This window comes from Tripterygium wilfordii, chromosome 16, assembly GCF_013401445.1.
Source record: "Tripterygium wilfordii isolate XIE 37 chromosome 16, ASM1340144v1, whole genome shotgun sequence".
NCBI classification, from domain to species: Eukaryota; Viridiplantae; Streptophyta; class Magnoliopsida; order Celastrales; family Celastraceae; genus Tripterygium; species Tripterygium wilfordii.
Window position 1 is genome coordinate 1,958,061 of NC_052247.1, and position 25,553 is coordinate 1,983,613.

A 25,553-nucleotide genomic window follows, 5' to 3' on the forward strand; every position below is an offset into this window, starting at 1 on the left:
ACATGGATTGAATATAGATTGCTTGATGTTATTTAGATCTATGCTTACAACATTCAATCAAGGCCCCTAATCCAAAAAGGAAAGAAATGAAAATCCATGGGTTAATAGCACATTTGGTCATCGAAAGATGACCCGTGTTTCAATTTGCTTGACCCGTGTTTCAATTTGATATTCTGAAGTTTCAATTTGAGTCAAATTGCACACTTGGTCATATTTGTCCAGCTAACTACTCATGTGGCAGGTTAACCGTTAAATTAGAGTATTACTGATGCTTACATGGCATAAATCACAAAACTTTGCCCTGCTTGACTGCTAATGTGACGAGTTAACCGTTAAATAAGAGTATTATTTTGATTACATGGCAAGCGGTGTTGTTTATGTGACAACTGTTGCTTACATGACATAAATCACAAAACTCCCCCGACTTCTTCTCTCAAAAAGTCAAAACTGATCTTTTCTCTCTCTAATCCTTTCCTTTCTCTCTCTCTCTAAGCCCTCCTCGTTTCCTACAAATGCTAAAGGCTTCTCTTTTTACAAAGCTTCCATGTGGCGATTTATTTTCCACATCACGATTGAACTTTACAATCAACCTGTTTGACTGTCCTAAATTGGGCAAATCTGACCGATTGTGCAATTTGATACAAATTGAAACTTTGGGGTATCAAATTGGCACAAATTATCTTTCAATGTGCAAATTAAAGCATGGACCATCTTTCGGTGACCAAATATGCTATTAACCTAAAAATCCATCAAATAGTGGGAGGATGGTTGTAAAAATATAATGACAAAAGCTGAGTTTGATACAACTCTGGAAATGCACAATTCTGCCTGCTGTGGAAAAGGATTATCCCTAACAGCATTAGAATTGAACATATTAATCAGGCATTGAAAAGCTTGAATGAATTAACAACAGTATGCAATCTATCTTTCATCTTCTCCCATCTCCTCTCATTGGCCCCCGTCGTTAATGTGTAAAACTTGCCTGCCACATCAAATCACAGTTCAAATGAAAGAGTACATTCTCATCTCACAACCATAATATGCTTCTCGTTACATAAAAGAATGTCAAAAAGTGAATGTTAATGAAGAAACATTTGAAAAACCAAAAGGATTTGGAGAAACCAGGATAGCTGGATAGGTAGAATCACACTATCCAAATAAAGAGTTTCATATTTTGTTCCACCAACAGTGAAGTATATATGATTCTCTTTCTTTTGCCAAAACTTATTTAGAACAAAATAGACATTATCACCAAAAGTGTAAAAAAAAATATCATTTAGTTTCGGTAAATAAGATTTCGTATTTCGTAATAATTCCATTGCTCAAGTTCCAACTGGCAGAAAAAAGAATGCTCATACGTATTTAACGACAAGAAATTGACTCATTGATCATAAATATGTTCCATACCATTGCCAACGCAGATTGTACTAAGGGCATGACGAGTATAGTTTGGAGCCTGAGCAATGAACTCAAATGTGTAATAAGCAATTCCATCAACATCATGCTGTAGCACACAAGCAAGGACATTCAATCAGTAATCAGGTAGAAATAACTTTTGTCAGATTCAAACAACTAAAAATGGAAAATATTGGAACAAAATTATGACCTCAACCGTTTTCATAGCTAAACTTTCCAAAAGCTTTTGGACAAACAACCAATAGTGGATACAAGAAATGTGACTGGCTATCTTGTCCAACACAGTTTCAAGTTATGACATAAATAACTCCTGAGAGTCTTAATGCTGCATTTTGAGTCACTTTGGTTATCATGAATCTCATAAAACTGCCCAATTCTAACATTTGTTACTTTGTACGCAAGCAAAACGCTCATTATCAGCCAAATTATAGAGAAACTAGATTGCAATTGTGAGGAAGAAATTACTGTGCTCATTGCCCTCAGAGTGAGACCCAAAAAACTGCAAAAGAAAATTATAGCCAAACTTTGGATAAAATAATTATTGAAGTGAGGCTAACTCAATTTGAAACAAAATTCAATCATACAGGTGCACACACGCATATTGCATTTATCCAACTAATTGCAACGAGAAGACATCCTGCTTCCCTAATGAATTTAATTTCACAATGTCTACCACGTTTTGTTGAAGAAGAGATTAATGAATCAAACCTCTGATGCCTCGATTAGTTTTGTTTTCTGGGAAGAAGGCGCCAAAACATTTTTAACTAAGGTTTCAGCAACCTGCGCTCATTGGAAAAGGAGTATTAGCCCCACTCTCAGCTAAGGCACAAACAGCTATTACATCATTACAGTACCCAACAAGTAGTAAATTTAAAACACTTTTTGATTTCTTTGTATCTTCTAAAGCGGAATTTATGCACACCTGTTGTGGAGATCCAAAGTCTCTAATGTCCTCTTTACTGGTTGGGACCAAGTTTATGCTGACACTTTCTAATGGCTCAATGACATCTTTATAGACCTTATCTTCACCTTCGATAATCACTTCCTGGCCATGCCAAAATAAAATGATTAAAAAAACAATAAAGATGCCAATATTTGATTTTAGTTTTTTGTTTTTGTTGTTGTTGTTCAAAAACAAAGAGGATTTTCCTATATAGGAACAAATTTAAGTATTGGATGACCCACTAACATCATCCATGAAACAGAGTACAGGGATCCAAGCATTTGCAATTCATACCTGCCATCCAAAAGGATAGAGAAAAGAGTATCCATCGTACTTGTCGGTGAATGATAGAAATCCCTTGCTGGTTTCTGCAGCAACTGAACCATATCAAGGGTGTCCTCTTAGGTATCAACAACCGTTATTTAAGGAACAATGAGCAGCATAATTTGCAGGCAGGCAACTTATAATGCTACTTGTTCACAGAATTACAAGGCATAAAAGCCTAACCAGCTCAGAAGGTTACTAAAAGGAAAGGATAATTTTTTGGCAAATGAGTAAATGAGGATACTTACATGATAAGGAAGTATGATTAACCAATGAAAACAATGGGGCGATGACCCCAACAGCAATAAATTGGCGTCTTCCAGATCTATCTGCAAAGTGAAAAGGAGAATCAGAAGCTAAAACAAAAGTGAAATATTGATGAGCCAATGTTCGCTGCAGGCATACGACAATTATCTTATCAACAAAAGATAATCACAAAGAAAACTGCATATTGTGCGCTCTATCAAATGATGTTAGTAAAGGAAGTGAATCCCCCGCAAAAAAGGAAACTCTTAATGTCTAAAAAACCCAGTGAAACAAAAATGCTAAGGAAAATGAGTTGATTTTCAGCCTTAAGTAATTGTAATCACAATGAAAGTTCACACATGGATGAAAATTTGACCAATAAGTGAAATTTGCAACTGCCTACGTGAAGCAAGGCGAGAACTGCTAAATGTTTTCAAGAACTAAAAATGTTGTGGCCATTGAGGACTAATCCTAAGAAAACCAAAACTTTTCACATCAAGCCTCCTAAAACTCTTGGCCTCTAACCTTGAAGAAGAAAGTAACGAAAACATTGACTATAGTCTAAATCGGGTTATAAATATTGACTTGTATAAGTGAATTACTCACATCCAGAGTGGGTAATTCCAACTAACTAGAACTCTACCGCTCGAAAGAAACATATTCTAAAGAACATGTAATAAATTCTCAAATGATGATGAAAAACACCCAGTTGCCCTTAACTACTTTACATTTACCAGATTCAAGCATCTTCCACTGTATAATCCAAACATAAACACATTCGCAAATAATAGTAACGAATCGTGAACATAAAATTCATAAACAAATTGCCATCAATGGAATCGCCTCAAATTCCTTCTTAACCAAACTGCGAAATTAAACATCAAGCATTGACATAAACATAGTCCATTGTACCCAATCAAACAATCGAAAGCAAAAATTCACCATGAGAATGAGAAGTCGAAGCTGCAGTTTGCTCAGCCCGAATGCCTCGTCTATAGCAAGGGAACGTGCCATGCTTACGCAACCCTAACTGAAACATTAAGTAAATGACTTCACATACAAGAACAAACACATAGACATACAGATGCATCTGCTAAACAAAAACACGATATAGATGGATTGGAACCTGAGGGGAAGAATTGAAGAACAATGTACGGTGAATTGAAGGCGAGCTTTGAAGAGACGCCATGCGAAAAGACTGTGTTGGGCAATTTGCTTCTGTTGAGGACGAAACGAAACCTTATCTGTTTATTCTTGCTCGCGCGGCTTATCCGTTAATTGGGAGCGCGCCTTTCTTGGTAGCCTCCACGTGTCCGGAGTGGGTCCATCCGGTTTTGGTGCTTGTGTGGGCCTATGATTTTGTTATTGCCCAGTCGGCCCAATGGGCCTATAAGCCCAGTGGGAAGGACTCTCAGCACCAATCGATGGGCTGAGAGTCGGCCACGTGTAGGGATAAGATCACCGGTAAATGACGGACCTATGGTTACCTGAGCCGTTACGGTAGTACTACACATCCCTAAAATATACATCTCTAAACTTACATAACTACGTGGCATGCCACCTAGATATGATGACAAAGCAATTTTTAAAAATTTTGAATTGTTTATCTACGGAAGAAAAAGTAGAATAAAAGCAAAATAAAAATTTTAAAAACTATTTCTCTCTCTCCATCTCTCTCTTACCTCTCTCCCCATCCTCCACCCATCCCCTCATTCTCTCTCTACTCTCTCCATCTCTCCCCCTCTTCCTCAAGATCCATGGCATCGGTGACCTTCTACTCAAGATCCATGGCATCAACATTGTGACTCGGGTTTCCATCGATGGCCTCCTTCTCAAGCTCTTCCTTTCGATTTGAGTTTCCAACTATTTTTCTCCATCCCTTGCCATTAATGGCGTCCACCAGCAAATCTGAGCCTCCAACGGTGTTGTCTAGGGAGATATGGAGACCTACAAAGAAGAAGAAAAGGCGATGATGTTTCTTGTTCAACATCCACATCTTCAACATCCAAGATCTACAAGATCGCTTACTAATTCTTGTTGTTTCATCCATTCATGTTGTTGATTTGACCTTATTTTAATGATTGAAGGATACAATGTCTTATTACATTATTCTGAAAGGGAACAGTGTCTTATTACACTGTCCAATCTGGACCCTGTAAAAAAGGTTTTGAGTTCATTTGTTTGCGTTTTAGTTTCATTAAAAATGAATTGAAATTATTTTGGATGGAATTTTTATGGGATTTTATACTCTGACTCATTGTTACACATTGAATTTAATTAATTACGTTGTCAATATAATTAGTTACACTGTCCATTGGGACAACGTAATAAAAAACTGTATCAATTTGAGCCAAAACATCCCAATAGGATATTGCCTTATTACATTGTCTAGTTGCAAACAACATGACTAATCATCATTTTCCAAAAGAGATATCACACTAAGACACTTTCTTTATTTTGGGAAATGCAAACAAGCCTTACAGTGACTTATTACATTGTCAAAATAATTAGTTATACTGTCAGTGTAATTAATTACAATGTCAATGTAATAAGCCACTGGTGCTTCCTTCGTCATCTTCCAGATTTCAAACATAATATCTGCGTTTTTCATGGTTACTTAGTTCTTAAAAGTTCACCTATTTTCTAAACATTCTAAAAATCATTTGTTATGGACGCTCCACCCGGCATATTGCTACTTCTTGATCATCAACTTCTGGGGTGTTCTCCACATGTTCACTCCATCCCGAAAACAACATCTTTGACACTAATCACCAACATGAAACCTTAAACGAACCTCACAAAATTTAAAGAAATCGCTGTTCTATTTTTTTCTTGAAGATGTTGTGGCTTGGAGAAGAAAGAAAAAAGAAAGAGGGAGAAGATGGAGAAAAGAGAGAAGAAAGAGAAAAGAAAGAGGGACAAGATGGTGAAGAGAGAAGAAAAAGATATTAAACGACAAAAAAATCCCTAGATGAGAGAGAAGGATAATCTTGAAGGGTAACGAATGATGAAGATCAAGTCATGCTGAGTTGTTTAATTGGATATCTATGTGACATGCTGAGTGGTACAGTTACATAGATTAGGGAAGTTTAGAGATGGAAAAATTAGGGACACATATCATTTTCGGAGTCGTTATTGGGGTGTAATTAATAAAATACGGGGGTGTATATAATGTTCATTATAACCATATGTCAAAGGGAAAAATCTTCCAAATCATAGATTTTTAGAAGTGTACCAAATCCTCCAAATCATAGATTTATCTAGGAATTAAATTTTTTTATCTTCAAGATTGTTGAAAACAAATGTAAAATCTAGCTATTATTAGGGAAAAAAAATGCATTTACAGTTCAAAAGGCACATGAGAGAAAAGAAGGGAAGAAACCCAAAGGAACTGAGGCGGAACTGAGGGCATTGAGCAAAGCCTTACAATTCACTCTCTCGTCTTCAATGCTGCCTGCACATTCACTCATCCTTGAAATTGCCTCCCTCAATGCTTTCAAATGGGTTGCACAGCAATGTGAGGGTCCATGGAAACTTGCACAGCTAGCTATCGAATGTCATTGCCTTATCTAAGCTTCAGATGGGATAGCTGACTTGCTTGCAAAAGAAGGGATTAGGAGATCATCGGACTTCATTTGATGGCTTTAACTTACCTAAAGAGTAACTGACTTGTATTAGCTTAATGTTTTATTGTGCTAAGGCGATCCTCATTGATGCCCTTTTTGTATACTTTTGGTTGCTTTATAAAATTGTTGCTTATCAAAAAAAAAAAAAAAACCCAAAGGAAACAGAGCAAATGCCCTGTCAAATAAAAGGAGCCAACCAAGCACAAACTCCATGATGTCTTAAAAAAATGAATTATTTTATTATTATTTTTATGATACGGTGCAAACAAAAGCACACACTACTTTTAGAAACTTACACTTGTCGTCTCTCTATTGGAGAAGTAATTACTTTTAACCTAAACCCACCGCAGCTGTGGGTATACACAGCTGTAGGCACTCAGACCAACACCAACACTTGGACTTCGGTCAATTACTAATATGCCCCTACAACGTACATAAAATTGTAAGGAAAATACAAAATTCATTTTTCTTTGCTTCCAACGCCCGGTGACAGTGACGGATAAATACCTTTATCGCCGGCAATTGACCGTTAACGACGAAAATAGGTTCTCCACATGTTAGCGATTTTGCTTCTGCCATTGCACTAAACGCTCGGACTGAATCGGAATTCCGGAATCGCGAAGACCTTTTTTGTCTTCTCTCATTTTGACGTGTGTGCGGCGGCGGCTGAGTCAATCGCTTTTTCTCTCTCTCGCTCCCCGCCTATTTTGACCGGGTCTGCTTGTGCGAAGCCGTGACGTTGGCTTTGTAGAAGTGTAAAGAGGAGGAGAAAGCGCAAGAACAAGAAGTGGAAATAAGATTGTGTCTCTAAATTTAGCGGATCTGCTAAATTTAGAGGAGGAAGTAGGGTTTTCGAGAGGGATTTGGTGAGGTCTTTTTTAGGGAGCCGGGGAAGATGATGATATCGAGAGGGTTGTTTGGGTGGTCTCCACCGCACATACAGCCGTTAACGCCGGTGTCTGAGGTCTCGGAGCCCCCGGAGTCTCCTTCGCCGTACTTGGATTTGAGCACAGAGGGGGGAACTGGGCAGGGGGCGCAGGTGGAGGTCGAAGAGGAGATCGAGGAGCCAGAGGAAATGGAGCCGCCACCATCTGCCGTGCCGTTCTCGCGACTATTTGCCTACGCTGACCGACTTGACTGGGTGCTTATGGTGGTAGGATCGCTTGCGGCTGCTGCCCATGGAACTGCTCTTGTTATTTACTTGCACTACTTTGCAAAGATTGTCCAGATTCTTAGGATTGGTCCTGACAGAGCGGATGACCAGTTTGAGAGATTCAAAGAAGTAAGTATCTGTTGTTTTTCGACTTTTTGAAATTATGATTATTCGAATTTTAGATGCAGTAGCCTGTTGCATTGCTTTTCCCCCGAGCTTGATTAGCGATGTTTCAGTTGTTAATCAGCCGTGGAAGTTTTTGTTGGACACATTAAATCATGGGGTACTGTGTTTGACACTAAAAAGGAGTGGAATTAGTATTCTTGAGTTCCAAGGATTTTATTATTCTCACCCTGAGAAAATATTGAACCTTAGTTGGTAGTTGGCTACTTCGTTGCAGTTGAGCTTAAACCATTTAAAGAAATTGTGGGGTAAACATCTTCTTTTCACAGAACCACCATCACTATGGGAGCCTTGGTGTTGGTTCCTTTTTTCTTTTAATGTTTTAGCTATTAAAATTTAAATGTAAGGTTAGATAGTTTATGTATGTTATACATCTGAGATTGTGATGTGGATATTGATAATAGTTAAGCGTATCAAGATTTCTGAATCTGTGCCTTGCATTACTTCTTATGCCTTGAGAACGCCATTTATTAGTTTAGCTCGCCATGTCAGGAAGGCGATTGCAGGTTAACTGCCGAAGCAGAAATGCTTTAACTATATTTTAGGAGATTGAAGGAATTCTGTTAAGGAATATGTTTCTTTCCAGATTCTAGACATTAATGGGGCTTGGGAATTCTATATTGAATGCTAGGAAAACATTCACATTGAATTGTTAGAAGAGAATATACGATCATTGTTTTATTGAAGTACTTGAAAATTTGATCTGAAATTATCTATTTATCCATTGCTAAAATAAGTAAGGTAATCAAGAGAGGATTAAAATTCAGTCCTAGGATATTTTGTTATCTTTATCCGGCATATATCCTATTCCCTTCAGGTTTACATATTGAGTTTGGTTGAGCAGAGGTGGAATTTACTGTTTCAGGTGCTAGAGTCAAACTTGGAGTGTAAATAAAGAAATTTATCTCGTTTCATTGTGCTTTTCGTCTTAGCTATTAAATTGAAGGTTACCTCATGGATACACTGCAAATTAGGGTTTATCTTGGACTACGAGTATTGATTTTTATACGGGAAGGAGATACCTGCTTTGCTTGGGTATTTAGCACAGGGAGCTTACTATTTTCAAGTTTAGCCTTGCACATAAGGAATTAGGTTGTTTTGGCTATGCAGTTGTATATTTATTTTAGCGCTGTCAATTCTGTGTGGAGGGATATTGTTGCTCATATTCTTTGAATAGATACAGTTTTTGGAATAATTGGGAATACTTATATCTTACCAACGCATATGTTGTCCTATGGTTTGAAAACCTTTTTATTTTTCCCATAGAATCAATCTATGCCTGTTACATGCACAGAGAACTCCGTTGAAGCTCATTTTTTTTTTAAAAATGTTGGATAATGTACTGTTACCAATTCTGATTTGTATTTAATGCTTAAGATAATCTCAATAATGGAATGCTTATGATTTGTATGTGGCACACACTCACTCTTCCAGGAATATATTATTTGGCTTAAAACCCTAACAACATATGATTCCTGGGGATATCATCATTTTTAACACATTTAGATAAGTTATCACGTGAAGATAATTTTTTTTTCCACCACAATATGGTATGCCTTTGTTGTTGCATATGAGACACGATTGCTCGGAAACTCATGTCGTCTTTATCTCTCTTTGGGTCGATGCAGTGTGATCATAACATTTTTCCTTGCACAATCTCTATATGCTCTTTTATTGAGAGAATATATGTTAGAATATGAATCTTTCATTCTTCATATTCCCTTCCCTTTCCCAGGCTTGTATAACAAATTTTTGGTATGTAAGCTTGTTTAACAAGTTCAATAGGGAGAAGACTGTATGAGATGTCACTCTGCTTTCAATTCCATCTAGTGATAGCTTGACTAGTTAGTTTGCAAATGCTACTTTGGTTGATGAAATGTAGGTTTCTTTGACTATGAAGTTTAGAAATTGTAGACAGACTACTTTTAATCCTTTCTTTCCCATTCAAATAAAGGACATCACTCCAATCACCATAGTGACGTTCCAAACGAGATATGTTGTTACCTAATAGTTTCAAGCTAGGCAGCGCTGACACGCCAAAAATGCCGTCGCACCCACACAGAGTGCGGCAGGGATGCGGATGGGAAGCGGCAAAATACGTATGCTGCACCCTTTTTTTTAAAAGAAAAAAAATAACAACTCGTAGGATATCTGTCATCTGCAGATGAACAATTTCAATCGTATGGGATTTATCTCCATCTCCATAAAAACCCAATAGACATCTGTCATCTCCAGGAAAATCCAATCACCATCTATCATCTCCAATAGACACCTGTGCGGACAATTTGATTCTACTAAACTCCTTTATTGACAGCACCTTAAGGCACAAATTTTTAAAACTTGGGCTTGGGCATGCCTAAGGTCCAGTATAACTAATAACTTAAATGGGTTGGGTTTGACCCACACCAATATTTAACTTCTTTTGAAGGTATTTTAGGATTGATTTATCAATGAAACTTAAGATTAATATATAAAAAAACATGTTTTTATTTGCCGAGTCCCCCGCACCTGCATCCTGGATTCTTTGAGGGTTTGCGAATCGCTGTGTCCCTACACCCGCATCCCGTGTCGCCGTATCCAAGTCGGTGCTGCCTAGGTTTCAAGTGGAACTGTGGAAGCACAACTTAATATTAGACTGATTATAATTGCTTCCACAAATTTTTTGGGAGCAAGAATCTTGTTTGCCCTGGAGGTTTTATCATCAAGGCTTGACTTTTTCCTATTCTCTACTGTTTTACTTCCTTTCTGGAGGTTATTTTGTGCTTCATAGAGTTTTGTAACTGCTTAATGACTTGAAACGGGGAAATAGAAGCACGGACCTGATTTTTTCTAACTGTTTATTTTGTTTTTCTTCTGCAGCTTTCTTTAGCCATTGTATACATAGCTGTGGGTGTTTTTGCTGCTGGTTGGATTGGTAAAGTTTAACATTTTCTATGCACAATTTTATACCTCTATTTTATTATTGTCTCTCTTATTTGTGGCAATAGATGCTAACTTTCTCTCTGTGATAGAGGTTTCTTGCTGGATTCTTACTGGAGAACGTCAGACTGCTGTTATCCGATCAAAGTATGTTCAAGTTTTACTTAATCAGGACATGAGTTTTTTCGACACCTATGGGAACAATGGGGATATTGTGAGTCAAGTGTTGAGTGATGTGCTGCTTATTCAGTCTGCTTTGAGTGAAAAGGTATGTTTAGCTCTAAGATGTTGAAAATTTATTTCAAGTGGTTGTCCGTGGGATTCTTATTTGTAAATTGGCCTTTGATGATGCAGGTTGGAAACTATATTCATAACATGGCTACCTTTTTCGGTGGTCTCATTATTGCATTTGTCAACTGCTGGGAGATTGCCCTCATAACGTTAGCCACTGGCCCATTCATTGTTGCTGCTGGAGGTATATCAAATATCTTTCTCCATAGGCTGGCAGAGAATATTCAAGATGCATATGCTGAAGCAGCTAGCATTGCCGAACAGGTTTTTTTAATTCATTTAACCTTTTCGTCTGTAATTTCTTATGATCTGTAGATGGTTGATGATGTTTGTTTTTCTGTGTTCATATCACTGGACTTTTTCAATGAATTCCGCTTCATAATGTTTAGGTGCTGTTCCTAGGGGAGATACAAATTCTATTTCTTGGGTCATAATTGATCATACGCTGATACCCATGCGCTTATCATGAATTTAAGTTGGACATTTGTTGTTGCTGATATAGATGAGTAGATGCACATTCTTAGATTCTGGATAATGCTTGAGACCCCCCAAAAGTGACCCCCATTTAATGTGGAGTGTTGGATGTGAAATGGGCCCTACATGTTTGTTTTTAATTAATGACTATTTTAATGCCACATAGATTTGGGAGTCTCTAGAATTGTCCCTTAGGTCCTCTTATTTGAAGCGATTTTTTTTTTCCTTTTCTTAAGTGATGGTACACCATGACAAAGTTTAGACATATAGTGTATAGCTGAAGCCATGGACGAAGGTGAGAAATTTATTTTTCAGTTGCTATTGTATGTAGTCTACTATGCACATGGTAATTTTAACAGATATATTTGTCCAGTTTTGCATGGAGAAGAGGTGTGGTTTGTCATTTGATGGAGTATTTATATCTTGCAATGTAGCTTTGTTACTGAAAAATAACCAATAAAAAGCCACTTTCCTATTAATAATATCATTCCTCAAAGCTAGTATGTTCAATGGCCATTCAAAATTTGTGGGCAAAATTTATGCATACCGTATGAATATATGAAATGGGTCATGATAGGTAGCAAAACTTGTTATTTGATTGATGATGAAAATAATCATTTGTTAGATGATATCCAAAATTTTAACTTTAACTTCTAAGTCATGTTAGGTGTCTTTTCAGCTTCAGTTCTGCTAGCCCATATAATCGTTTTACTTGACTTCTTAATGGTATAATCCCCCACATGCTTATTAACTTGGCCATTAGTCACTTGTTTAGGATGAATCTGAATAATCTGCATCAAAGATGCTTTAGTGGAAGGTTAGGATTTGTATTTGGAATTTTAAGGTTTCGAGATTAAGATTTACATGGGAAATATTTACACTCTAATCTTATAATTGTATTTGGAAAGCTGAGTGTTCAATTCAATATAATGGCAGTCACAAACTCACAATACTTGTTTACCTTATATTTGCCAATTAGTGGAGTATACACTGTTCCCCTTGGTAGTGGTTTTCAGCTGATAAGAATACCTTCTTCCGTTTCATTGAAGAGATTTTAAAAAGTTTTGTGGTACATCTTATACTTTCTCCTCTGTTTTTTTTTTTTAATATGGGTGGAACTGCTTGACGCGTTCTCATTAACAAAATTTCATTTTTGCCGCTCAAGGACAAAAAACCTGCATTATCAGTTTCTTAATGTTCTTTACTGTTCTCATGTTTATTGTATTACCGTTGTGTCCTTGAATATACAAGTTTTCCTTCTTTAAGTTAGCTAGCAATAGAGAGAAGGCAAGAGTGCTAGACTTATATGTAATTATGGATCAAACCTGGATTTTGCAAGGGTGTCATATTTCACTGATAATAAATTGCAGATACTTTGATACTTCAATGATACTAAACTGCAGATACTTTCTTATACTACGCAGGCAGTCTCTTATATTAGGACTTTATATGCATTTACAAATGAAAATCTGGCTAAGTATTCTTATGCAACATCTCTACAAGCAACACTGAGATATGGTATATTGATTAGTCTTGTCCAAGGACTTGGGCTTGGATTTACATATGGGCTGGCGATATGTTCTTGTGCACTACAACTTTGGGTTGGAAGGTTTCTGGTGACAGATGGCAAAGCTCATGGTGGTGAAATAATAACTGCCCTATTTGCTGTAATTTTGAGTGGGCTGTAAGTATCCACTTCTTTGCCCTGCTTTTATGCTGCAAATCATTTAGCTGACTCCTTATTCCTTTTATTCTTTTGCTACAGTGGATTGAATCAAGCAGCGACAAACTTCTATTCATTTGACCAAGGGCGAATTGCGGCTTATAGACTTTTTGAGATGATAAGCAGGTCATCCGCTACAGTGAATCAAGATGGAAATACCCTGGCGTCTGTGCAAGGAATTATCGAGTTTCGAAATGTATATTTTAGCTACCTGTCTCGTCCTGAAATCCCTATCTTGAGTGGATTTTATCTGTCCGTACCTGCTAAGAAAGCTGTTGCACTTGTTGGCAGAAATGGTTCTGGTAAAAGCAGTATTATTCCACTGATGGAGCGGTTTTATGATCCTAATCTAGGTATCTTGGGCAAATTATGGCTATATCAGCATGTGCGCTAATTTTCTTTGAAATATCCATGGTTATCTGAAGAACTTTGTTTGTGGGCTCAACTAATTTGAAATTATGTGATGCAGGAGAGGTGCTTCTGGATGGAGAAAATATTAAAAACCTGAAACTAGAATGGCTGAGAAGTCAAATTGGACTAGTCACTCAGGAATCGGCTTTGCTAAGTTTGAGTATAAGAGATAATATTGCGTATGGGCGAGATGCAACTTTGGATCAGATTGAAGAAGCCGCTAAGATAGCACATGCACATACATTTATCAGCTCACTTGAAAAAGGATACGAAACTCATGTGAGTTTTAGGGAACTAAGCTTGTAGTTGTGTGCGTTGAATATTGTTATTACATTTTGTTTATTTGTTGCATCATTATTCATTTTGGGATTTAATTCCTATGCATGCAGGTTGGTAGGGCAGGTTTAACACTGACGGAAGAGCAGAAAATTAAACTTTCTATTGCCAGAGCTGTGCTTTTAAACCCAGCAGTTTTGTTGCTTGACGAGGTAACTGGTGGGCTTGACTTTGAAGCTGAAAGAGCTGTTCAGGGGGCTCTGGATCTTCTCATGTTGGGACGCTCAACAATAATAATAGCTAGAAGGCTTAGTCTTATTAGGAATGCTGATTACATAGCTGTGATGGAGGAGGGTCAGCTAGTTGAAATGGGAACACATGATGAATTGCTAACCCGGGATGGCCTATACGCAGAGCTTCTCAAATGTGAAGAAGCTACAAAACTTCCAAGGAGGTATGATGTGGAAATCAATTGGGGAAATATTATGTTGAAGTTTGTTCTGTGGCTTTTTTTTTTAAAGGATTACTTGTTTCAATAAAAAAAACATGTGTTTTGTTATATCTTATACAGGATGCCAGTCAGAAACTACAATGAGACTGCTGCTTTCCAGATTGAAAGGGATTCTTCAGCAAGTCATAGCTTCCAAGAACCATCATCCCCTAAACTGGTAAAGTCTCCCTCGCTTCAGAGAGTTCCTGGCATATTTCGACCTTCAGATGGTGTTTTTAACTCCCTAGAATCACCAAAGGCTCCTAGTCCACCTGCAGAGAAAATGCTGGAAAATGGTCTGCCTTTGGAAACAGCTGATAAGGAACCATCAATAAAAAGGCAGGATAGTTTTGAAATGAGACTGCCAGAGCTTCCCAAGATTGATGTTCAGTCTGCACACCGGCAAACATCAAATGATTCAGAGGACCCCGAGTCCCCTTTATCTCCCCTTTTGACATCTGATCCAAAAAATGAACGTTCCCATTCCCAGACTTTTAGTCGACCCCATAGTCACTCCGATGACATTCCGTTCAAAGCAAGGGAAACAAAGGATACAGAGCGGAAATCACCATCATTTTGGAGACTGGCACAGCTTAGTTTTGCTGAGTGGCTGTATGCTGTATTAGGAAGCATTGGTGCTGCAATTTTCGGCTCTTTTAATCCACTTTTTGCTTATGTTATTGCATTGATAGTGACAGCATATTATCAGCCTGGTGAACATGATCACATACAGCAAGAGGTAGACAAATGGTGCTTGATCATCGCCTGCATGGGTATAGTGACAGTCGTTGCCAATTTCCTGCAGCATTTTTACTTTGGTATTATGGGGGAGAAGATGACTGAACGAGTTAGAAGAATGATGTTCTCAGGTACATAAATTCCTTCCTATCAATTCATATTATCTTCGAAAAACTCAATACTGTGTATGTTCTTACCTTATTTGTGCCGCCCGGCATGGCAGCTATGCTACGAAATGAAGTTGGATGGTTTGATGAGGAGGAGAACAGTGCAGATACTTTGTCCATGCGGTTGGCAAATGATGCTACATTTGTGCGGGCTGCATTTAGCAATCGACTTTCAATATTTATACAGGATAGCACTGCTGTTATTGTGGCTGTCCTTTTAGGTATGTTACTAGAGTGGCGTCTGGCGCTAGTGGCTTTGTCGACCCTGCCAATTCTTACTGTTTCTGCCATTGCACAGGTTTGCTCATCTTCTACTTGCTTTTTGACTTGAAATCATTCAGTAATTGCTCCAAGTTTGAACTGTTATTATTGTTCTGGTTATTATTTTTATCTTTTACTGCGGATCACTATTTTTTGTCTGTTTGTCATATACATGTTTCATGGAACTGCTCCAACTATACAGGTTTCTTATTCCATAAATCGAGAATACTTTGTTTTGACTTTTGAGAAACATTGATTTTGGTTTCCTAGTTGTTGTTTTTTCCTGTTTCATTATATTCTCAATCCCTTCCCCCTTAGGAGCACTGCAGTCCTTTTTCCATTTCGGGATAAGTGAGCAATACCATCCTTCGAATGATAACTGGTAGCAGATTTACTTTCCTGATTGTTTTCTCTAGAGTGAGACTCATCTAGTCATCTGGTAGTTCCTGTATGCCTTATTGCTGATGTCTATTTTATTAGGCAAAAAGGACAGTCTGTCTCATGGAGTTACCATGTAGTTCCATTGACCAATATGCTGAAATGTTTCTTGACTGCTTCTCAATCGTCAGAGAAATGCTTGACCCGAAATCTCATGCATGTTGGACAAGACCCATTCTGTGATTGTATTGAACTCAAAAAGTCATTGACTCACTTAGATGACAGAACTGTCTTCGAGTCTGAATAATAGCCTCCTATGTCAGCGGTGAGAGTCTGAAGAGGCCCTGCACCACTGCTGATAAATGCACATATAGCCTGTCAAGCTTTCTGCTTGTATTTCAAATACACTTTTTTTGGTATAAACATCTTACCGTGTTTCGATGTAAGAACTTCCAGTTTCAAACTCCATTCTTTTTTTCGGTTCGACCATTGGCCATCATCACCTTTGATCACTTTAACCTTCATTTTACTTTTTGTTTTGTCATTGCCTGGTAATGAAAATGACATTGTGTTGAATACGTTTTTTCCCCTTCTAAATTCTGAATTGCTGTGAACTTAAAATTGCAGAAATTATGGCTTGCTGGATTTTCAAGGGGCATCCAGGAGATGCACAGGAAGGCTTCCTTGGTCCTCGAGGATGCTGTTAGAAACATTTACACTGTTGTAGCTTTCTGTGCGGGCAACAAGGTGATGGAGCTCTATAGATTGCAATTGCAGAAAATATTCATGCAGAGTTTTTTTCATGGGATGGGCATTGGGCTTGCATTTGGCTTTTCACAATTTCTTCTCTTTGCATGTAATGCCCTTCTCCTTTGGTATACTGCAATCTCTGTCAAAAATGACTATATGGATCTTCCTACAGCCCTCAAGGAGTACATGGTTTTCTCTTTCGCTACTTTTGCGCTGGTGGAGCCTTTTGGATTGGCCCCATATATACTTAAACGGCGAAAATCACTCATTTCAGTATTTGAGATTATAGATCGGGTGCCCAAGATTGATCCAGAGGATAATTCAGCATTGAAGCCTGCTCATGTGTATGGAAGCATTGAGTTAAAGAATGTTGATTTCTGTTATCCAAGTCGCCCAGAGGTGTTGGTATTAAGCAATTTTAGTCTTAAAGTTAATGGGGGACAAACTTTAGCTGTGGTGGGAGTTTCTGGGTCCGGAAAAAGCACTATAATATCGTTGATTGAGAGATTTTATGATCCTCTTGCTGGACAAGTTCTTCTTGATGGACGAGACTTGAAACTCTATAATTTGAGATGGTTGAGGAATCACCTAGGTCTTGTTCAGCAGGAACCCATTATTTTCTCAACAACTATAAGGGAAAACATAATATATGCAAGGCATAATGCTAGCGAAGCTGAGATGAAAGAGGCTGCAAGGATAGCAAACGCCCACCACTTTATTAGCAGCTTGCCTCACGGTTATGACACTCATGTGGGGATGAGGGGCGTGGACTTGACCCCTGGACAGAAACAGAGAATTGCAATTGCTCAAGTGGTGCTGAAAAATGCACCCATCTTGTTACTGGATGAAGCTAGCTCATCCATTGAATCTGAATCAAGCCGAGTGGTCCAGGAGGCGCTTGATACGCTGATCATGGGGAACAAAACAACAATTTTGATAGCACATCGGACTGCAATGATGAGGCATGTTGACAACATTGTGGTTCTTAATGGAGGGCGAATTGTTGAGGAGGGAACCCATGACGCTTTGGTGGCAAAGACTGGCTTGTATGTCCGGTTGATGCAACCCCACTTTGGGAAGGGTTTCCGCCAGCATCGACCAGTCTAGAATGAATTTATGTGTGATGGTAACGTAAGTGACTTATTTGTACAGTTATTCTGCACCTGAGTATATGGAAATGCCAACATGCGGCAAGTCTCTCCAAACTATCAGTTGGTAGAACTTACAAGTATATGCAGAAGATTAATGGGGATCATAGGACCTGTAACAAAGTTTGTGGATCGATAGGCGCACTGCTGGCATTGATAGTTCAGTGTTTTAAGTAGACATAGAAGTAGGGATTTTTGGAGTTGGTTGGCTACTGAGAAGATGCTTCTGGGCTGGTTGCGTATTCTTTCCGAAGGCGGAAATCGGGTTGTTGCTTTGCCTTCTACGCATATTGATTTGTTTATGATAATCAAATTGGAATTTGGGGATGAATGATGCCTTGTTGTAAATTTTCTTTTTGTTGTTGTGAAAACCAGAGAAAGCTCAGAACTCAGAAGGGAGAACAGTGAGAATTTGTTGTATAACTTTCTTTGTACAGAAACTACGCATATGAGTTATATTAAGGCGATTACTTTTGCTTACACACCACTTGGTTACTCATACTCTCTAGAAAACAGACCACGCAGGCCCATGGTTGAAGTTTGGGCTTATATTGGGTTGAGGATTAGTGGGCTTAGAAGCGTGGAAATGGATCTGGTGTGGGTGAATGGACTGGCCTGACTACACATGGGCGGTCCAATAACCACCACATTGTCTTATGAGCTATGATTATGATTTGTGACTACCAAAAGTGGCCCTCGTGTTTTTACGGCCCCACCGGTGACAGATTTTGTAGTTTCACTCGGCGGTCAGTCAAACAACATATATGGAAAGTGTGTTGTATTTTGACCTCATGCGATAAGGTCAGACGAGTTTCAAAATTGTGGAGAGATGAGGCAAGTTACGGTAACAAAAAGTATGTGACACGTCACTAAAAATAGTGTAGGGGTTGAGGGTAAAATTGAATATTTTTCATCGATATCAATTAATTTTTATTGAAATTATTTTTGTAAAATATAAATGAAAAATAAGATTGATTGAGGGAAAAAGTGAAAAAAATCTCGTGTTTTGACACGAAAATGCAACCGACTTCGTTGCATCGAGAGTTGAAATAGTTCCCTACAACCTCAACTTCAAACTCACCTAGGTGTGGCGATGCTCTAATGCACTGCTCGATCAAACACTTTTTTTGTCCAAAAACAGTGCGTTCAAGCTAAAAGCGATGTCAAACAGATACATAGAGTCCTTTTTGCACTAAGAACAGAAAAAAAATGCACCATGTCTAGGAAAAATTTGTTAGGAACGAGTGTTATTGGGTTACGACTGTACCAATGTGTGATAACCATGAAAGTAGAACCATGGAGTTTTACAAATAAACGTAGACCGTCCGTGTTCAATATGTGGCCACACGATGAAAAATAGGATTTAAAAAAATGATAGTAGTAGGAAGCAAATAGGAAGACCTAAAAAGACATAACTTGGAGTAGTAATAGAGAATAAGGATTCAATAACTCGATGAAAGTATAATACTAGATAGAGGCGGAAACAAATACACGTGATGGATTCCCATTGATTTTCTCATAAACTCATGCAGATGACCCAAATTTCATGGGATAAGTGCTCGAATAATGACCATAGCATAAATAGTTATGCACTTTTTAAAAAAAAATCTATTAATTTAGTTGTAATGTTTCACTAATTACTCTTACACATTTTTATCTATGTTTTCCTTATTTTCAATATCAACAATTTAACAAAAGAAAACCTTCTTTTCTCTCACATTTCCAAACCATAAATATTATTTAATTATAAAATAAAAATGAAAAAACCTCTTAAACTCTCCTAAATTTAGGACACTAGAAGTCTAGAACTAAATGAAGTTTTCTTTTTCTTTTTTGTGTAAAGTAAATAAGAGGAAAAAATAAAGGAAAACACCAAAGTGTTAATATATATATATATATAATATAAAGAAGGTTAAAGAAATTAAAAAAAATAAATATAAACGAAGGAAGAAGAAATCAAGAAAGGGAGGCATTATGCTTATAACTTTAACTCCCTGAGCCCGCATTATGTTTCCTTCAACAAAGTTTCTACCCACGTTACTTGAAGAAGCAAACACTCCTTAGTTTCCCTTCAGAAGCCTTCTCCTTCGTCCGCATCTCTGTCAAACTCATTCATCACTGCATGTTTTGGAGCTCTTTTGAACCTCAACATTCGAAGTAAGCCAAACTAGAATCTCCTTTTTATTATCTCAAATTCCATCTGCCTGGATTTGTTGTTTGATTCCTTTGTCAGTCTCTTCGAATGGGACCCATTAGAAAGTTCAAGAGGAGAAAGAAGGCGGAGAAGAAGGTTGACCAGAACGTTTTAGCAGCTGATGCTTCGTTGCAGCAACCCCAGTTAGAACCCTTGGATTGGTGGGATGATTTCTCTAACAGGATTACAGGTATACATTCAGTCTCTGTTCTTCTCTCTGACTCTCTTAACGATATGAATCAAATTGGGTTTGTTTCTGACTGCGATTGATTTTATTGGGTTCAGTTATTTTTTGTGGGTGCTTACATTGGTATAATGGGCATCTTGGTTTGTTGTTTGCAAGGGCATTTTGTCTGGCTTTGTTTGCAGTTTATGTTACTTTGTGACGTGGGTCAATTCACTTTCCTGCAAATTTGATTCATCATTAGTAACGAATGGCTTCTTCAGATGGATTGATTGTATACATTGTCTACAGTTTTATAATATGTGTATGCTTCCGTCAAGGACTTTAGCTCTGATTCTTTTTAGGGAAAAATGATTTGATTGATTTTATCTATGTATTTAGAATGAACCCCTTGCGAAGATGTAAAGTTGTGCTTTTTTTCCTGTCTGGTTGTATGAACCTTGTTTCTGTCATTTAACTTTTATAATCTTCAAACTCTATATGTTGCAGTCCAGGTACTGAGCATAATTATTAGTTAGAAAAAAAGAAAAGAAACCTAATTGTGAGCAAGTCAACTAAAAACCGAGAACGATCCTCATGGGAGAAATCCGTTTTTTGTTGATTGGAAAATTTCTTCATGCTGCTTTATGTTTGGCTTGGTAACAGTTGATTCTAGAAACTAGCTGCTTCAATCTTGGCCACCACAGGTACCTCCTAGGTGGTATTTGACATTAAGGTGCTCTAGATAGGTATATTGAGATACTTGCTAATTTCTGCTGCCTAAGATCTATAGTATTTTTTTCGTTTCTCAAATTTGTTTATCTGTATGTTGGAAGGCCAATCTAGTCTGAACTTGTCTGCTCATTTATCCTCTTACTGCCTTCTGGAAAAACAAGGTTAAAGAATGAAGATAAGGTAGCAAACTTTTATGGTATTTTATATTGATATGCATTTTTAAGCGAACTAACTTTTAGAACCTATATGGTTTAGGTGCCGTATTTGTGTTTAAGTGATCTAACTTACAGTTGCCCCTTTGTTTTATAAGAGTTAAAATTCGGCCTACTGCTTATGTGCAAGTGAATATCTACATCCAACTGTTTGTTTCTTTCAAAAGACACTATATTTTCTTAGTATGCTTAAGAAGTCTTATGAGGAACATTTCGCTCATGTTTAAACCACTTTGAAGGGATGGGAGGGCCACACATGAACAGAACATTTGACAATTCTAAAGTTGTGGCAAAAGACGTTTTTAAGTGAGGCCATACCGCCATAGGCTTAAATGACATCAAAAATAGAGAAAGGGATGGATGATAGCGAGAGACTGTGCTCCTAAAGTCCTAATTTGTATTGATAGCACTAAGGACTTAGTAGGTTCAAATCAATCTGCACTCTGAATTTACAGAAACTGAATAGCAGGTGCAGAATCAGAAGAATAATGGGAAATTCATAGGAGACCATGGGATACCGTAACAGGATGTATGAATTTAATAATTTATTTAGGATCATCAATAAATGCTATTTGTCTACTTGTGACTTTTTGCACTAGTTGTCATTATCCAGATATCAATCATTAATCAAATGTACCAGAGGTCCAGAACACAAGTTCATTTCCAAGTGCAAAGGAGTTAGTGTTAATTGTCATCGTTGTCAAAAGCATAGATCTTATGATTTCAGTAACAGTGATGGTGTTTTATAATTGGAAGTGGGTGGTAATTATTTGAGAGTGGCACAATTTTCTTTTGAAACCGCTATTTTTCTTAGGAAAGAATTTTGGATTTCTGCTTCCGAAATGTACTTTAGATTTATCACTACAAATATTAGTTTCTTTGTTTTTCTATCTCTTATCCGCCAACCTTTCTAAAACGCAGAAATGTAGAATACTATCTAATTTCCAGAAAAATGGTTCCTTGATTATTTATTGGTTCTTAATAATTATGTATTATAAGTATTTCGACAGAAGGACTTTGGGTTTTCTGATGGTGCTGAGTTACTAATATCAAATGTAAGAAACTGCATAAAGGTGATACGGTCCAAACAAGGCAAAAAAGATACAGAGAAGTGGTTCTTCTGCTCCAATTGACTCTTAATTCAGATATCCTTTGTCTTGAATGTTTTATTTCACGCCAATGAAACTTTTATTGTGTCATGCTTTTGGGCATATGTTGAGCAATATTACTTAGCAATAAAAAGTTTAAGTCAGCATATGACGATAGGCTCACTGATCTGTAGCTTTGTTCACTCTAAAAACTAAACTGAAGGTTTCTTTGGTTTCTGCAAACATGCTGTGAGTTAACCTTGTATATTTACGTTAGATTGTCTTGTGGAATCCTTGGAAAGCATTCACTTGTTTAGAGGTCAATTGTGTTCTTATTCTCAGTACAAAGTTCAGTAGAATAGTTCTCGTATAAAGTTGGTGAAATTTCTACCCTTCTAGTTTTCTATAATATCTCGTTTATTTTGATTTCTGTTTCCTTTTGTTCTTCATCTTTCATATTTTACAAGGGAGGGGATAGAGAATGACATAACAATTATATAGAAATATCACACACTCTATCTGGAAAATTCTACTGCTTATTTATTTTTCTTTCTTTCATTCATATTGAAAAGCACTTTCATTTTAAACGAATGCTTACAAACTAGCTAAAACTTCCAGATTCATTGTTCAACACAAGTGAGTATCCAAACTCAACAGGACATGATTTCCTGCATTTGTCTAGACGCACTGTGGTTTCTCTGAGTTATGTTTTGTGTTGTTTATCCTCATAAATGTCTCAAAATGGTTTCTGCAAACATGTAATGAGTTGATCTTGTATGTTTATGTTAGATTGTTTTGTCGAGCCATTGGATTGCTTTCACTTGTTCTGTGTTGATTCAAGGATACCTCTCAAGAACGCCTTTGATCTTAGCCAAAAGCAAAACCCCAAAAATTTGAGCGCACCTGCATTTAACTCTTCAAAAATGTGGCAGATGCAAAAAGAAGGAAAAAGAAAAATGAAGTATAATGTAGATGTTATAGTGAGAATGCTGGTATGGGTAAATGGATCTCAAAACCAAAAACTTTACTATATTCCAAAACAAATCAGGATGGGAACGGTGAGGACACATTTGCTGGCTTCCGACAAGTGTTTTGAAATGAGAATCTGTATGTGTACTTGAGCTTGAACAGATGAAGGCAATGGTTCTTATTCTTTTGGTGTATGTTTGCTATTTCTGTAATAAATATGGAGAGAAGGGAACTTTGGTGATCTTTATTATTACAAATTTAGAATTATGTATGCTTGTAGACCCAAAGGTTATAAAGCTGACAATGCTTCGAGAAAGTCAATTTACAAGTATGAGGTGTGCTTGGATATTATATGTTTGGCTGGTTGCTTTTATTTGCCAAGGGGCAAAGTAGGCTTTTTTGAATATATATGCAAAGTAATTTCCCTTTATTATATATGCCTAGCGCAAGTTCTTCTTCTTTTTCTTTCTTTTTTTTTTGTTTTTTTTTTTTTTTTTTTCGGTTACCAAGTCCACAAGTTTAATTGTCTTATTTGTATTTCGCTTGTGTCGAAGTAGATATAAAACTGTATTTCTTCTTATTTTTGGGACATCTTATCGTAATCGGATTGAAAACTACTATTGGATTGACCTTTTTCTTCGTTAATGTATATTTACTTCAGGAAGTAGGAAACATGCATGAATTTTTCCCCTAATCCTGCCATTTTTCAGGGCCCTTGTCTGAATCAAAGAATTCAAAGACATTTGAATCTATTTTCAAAATGTCAAGAAAGACGTTCAACTCTATCTGTTCCCTTGTTAGGGAAGATATGATGGCCAGGAACTCAAATTTCAGCGATTCAAGCGGGAGGCATTTATCTCTAAATGACCAAGTAGCCATTGCACTAAGGAGGCTTGGCTCTGGTGAGTCATTATCAACAGTAGGTGAGTCATTTGGGCTGAATCAATCAACTGTTTCCCAAATAACATGGCGCTTTGTGGAAGCAATGGAAGAAAGAGGGTTGCCCCATCTCTGTTGGCCATCAACAGAAGCAGAGATGGGAGAGATTAAGGCCAAGTTTGAGAAAATAGGGGGTCTTCCCAATTGCTGCGGTGCTATTGACACCACTCATGTTGTCATGACTCTGCCTACAATGGATCCATCAAATGATGTCTGGATTGATCGAGAGAAGAACTACAGTATGATCTTGCAGGTAGTTGTGGATCCAAAGATGAGATTCCGTGACGTAATTGCTGGATGGCCTGGAAGTTTGAGTGATGCCCTTGTGCTCAAAAGCTCGGGCTTCTTCAAACTTACTGAAGAGGGGAAGAGGCTAAATGGTAAGAAGTTAGAGCTTGCAGAAGGAGCAGAATTACGTGAATATATAGTTGGGGACGCAGCATTCCCCCTATTACCTTGGCTTCTTACTCCATATCAAGGTAAATCCCTCTCCGATCTTCAAGCAGTGTTTAATAAGCGGCATTCTGCAACTCGAAAGGTGGCACAGATGGCTCTGGCTCGGCTGAAGGAGAGGTGGAGGATAATTCGCGGAGTGATGTGGATGCCTGATAAGAATAGGTTGCCAAGGATTGTTCTTGTATGCTGCCTGCTGCACAATATTGTTATCGACATGGAGGATGAGATGCTGGATGAGATGCCATTATCTCATCAGCATGACTCGGACTATCGCCAACAAATCTGTGAATCTGTCGACGACACTGCTTCTCTTATGAGAGAGAAGCTTTCCCTCTACTTATCAGGAAAATTGCCACCTTGACAGGAACTTCTCTGTGTGGCTGAATTCATCTATTGAGAAGCTGGTATGCCTGTTTGCTTTGTCTTCACAGGAACAATGGTGAATCCTGTGACTGGGAATCTTTTCGGTTGATTGCTTTTATATCTAGTAATAAATTCATAATATGCAAAATATATATAAAAAGTACTACTGTCTGTCAAGTACTGTTCTGGGTTGCCGTAGGTTCTCCGGCAATTCGGAAAGCAAAATGTGGATCAATTTTGAATGGAAAAGTCATTCAAAAACTTGGATGCAAAATGGATTGCTGCATAAATAATGTACTAGTCTTTTGGACACTTGATGCCTGATAAATTTGTTTTTCTTAGAGAAGGTTCAAGGCACATATATGTATATGCTCCTTTTGAACAGTTTATCTAGTTTAATTGAAGCAAAACATAGATTTTTGGCTCATCAATTGTTCCCTGGCCTTTTCACTGGAACTTCCCTCAAATGCTTTAGAGAATTAGAGACCATTTATACAGTGTGTCTTTTTTTTTTGGC

The 25,553-nt window shown here is 37.6% G+C and overlaps 3 protein-coding genes across 5 annotated transcripts; 2 read left to right on the forward strand and 1 right to left on the reverse strand.

Annotated features, from left to right (window-relative positions):
• Nucleotides 1-728: 728 nt before the first annotated feature.
• Nucleotides 729-4,178, reverse strand: LOC119981335 (psbP-like protein 1, chloroplastic). The gene is made up of 8 exons (XM_038824427.1): nucleotides 4,056-4,178; nucleotides 3,872-3,959; nucleotides 2,932-3,012; nucleotides 2,654-2,736; nucleotides 2,339-2,461; nucleotides 2,125-2,196; nucleotides 1,408-1,504; nucleotides 729-982 (listed from the first exon to the last, which is right to left on the reverse strand). Exons 1-8 carry the CDS (start codon nucleotides 4,116-4,118, stop codon nucleotides 879-881), a joined length of 711 nt encoding a protein of 236 aa, XP_038680355.1. The 5' UTR covers nucleotides 4,119-4,178; the 3' UTR covers nucleotides 729-878.
• Nucleotides 4,179-7,023: 2,845 nt separating this feature from the next.
• LOC119980631 (ABC transporter B family member 6-like) lies at nucleotides 7,024-18,399 on the forward strand. The gene is made up of 11 exons (XM_038823416.1): nucleotides 7,024-7,837; nucleotides 10,751-10,805; nucleotides 10,903-11,078; nucleotides 11,165-11,365; nucleotides 13,000-13,259; nucleotides 13,341-13,651; nucleotides 13,768-13,988; nucleotides 14,099-14,439; nucleotides 14,557-15,344; nucleotides 15,437-15,678; nucleotides 16,647-18,399. The coding sequence occupies exons 1-11, from the start codon at nucleotides 7,451-7,453 to the stop codon at nucleotides 17,874-17,876; spliced, it is 4,212 nt and encodes a 1,403-aa protein (XP_038679344.1). The 5' UTR covers nucleotides 7,024-7,450; the 3' UTR covers nucleotides 17,877-18,399.
• Nucleotides 18,400-19,893: 1,494 nt separating this feature from the next.
• LOC119980563 (protein ALP1-like) lies at nucleotides 19,894-25,348 on the forward strand. Of its 3 annotated transcripts, none has more exons than XM_038823310.1 (3): nucleotides 19,894-20,074; nucleotides 20,174-20,301; nucleotides 23,989-25,348. In XM_038823310.1, the coding sequence occupies exons 1-3, from the start codon at nucleotides 20,040-20,042 to the stop codon at nucleotides 25,032-25,034; spliced, it is 1,209 nt and encodes a 402-aa protein (XP_038679238.1). In that variant the 5' UTR covers nucleotides 19,894-20,039; the 3' UTR covers nucleotides 25,035-25,348. The 3 variants fall into 3 exon arrangements, with proteins under 3 accessions (XP_038679238.1, XP_038679239.1, XP_038679241.1); XM_038823313.1 differs by having other exon boundaries at nucleotides 19,910-20,074; nucleotides 20,151-20,301; XM_038823311.1 differs by having other exon boundaries at nucleotides 19,908-20,301.
• The last annotated feature ends 205 nt before the right edge of the window (nucleotides 25,349-25,553 follow it).

Excerpts from the sequence above, each read along its gene's own strand:
- LOC119981335 (XM_038824427.1), bottom strand. The coding sequence starts at position 4,118 with ATGGCGTCTCTTCAAAGCTCGCCTTCAATTCACCGTACATTGTTCTTC. Across the intron at positions 3,960-4,055 it reads TCTTCAATTCTTCCCCTCAG|TTAGGGTTGCGTAAGCATGG; the intron begins GTTCCAATCCAT and ends TTAATGTTTCAG. Across the intron at positions 2,197-2,338 it reads ACTTTGGATCTCCACAACAG|GTTGCTGAAACCTTAGTTAA; the intron begins GTGTGCATAAAT and ends CAATGAGCGCAG.
- LOC119980631 (XM_038823416.1), top strand. The coding sequence starts at position 7,451 with ATGATGATATCGAGAGGGTTGTTTGGGTGGTCTCCACCGCACATACAG. Across the intron at positions 11,079-11,164 it reads AGTCTGCTTTGAGTGAAAAG|GTTGGAAACTATATTCATAA; the intron begins GTATGTTTAGCT and ends TTGATGATGCAG. Across the intron at positions 13,652-13,767 it reads GTTTTATGATCCTAATCTAG|GAGAGGTGCTTCTGGATGGA; the intron begins GTATCTTGGGCA and ends TATGTGATGCAG.
- LOC119980563 (XM_038823310.1), top strand. The coding sequence starts at position 20,040 with ATGTTTTGGAGCTCTTTTGAACCTCAACATTCGAA. Across the intron at positions 20,075-20,173 it reads TTTGAACCTCAACATTCGAA|AAAGTTCAAGAGGAGAAAGA; the intron begins GTAAGCCAAACT and ends GGGACCCATTAG. Across the intron at positions 20,302-23,988 it reads TTTCTCTAACAGGATTACAG|GGCCCTTGTCTGAATCAAAG; the intron begins GTATACATTCAG and ends GCCATTTTTCAG.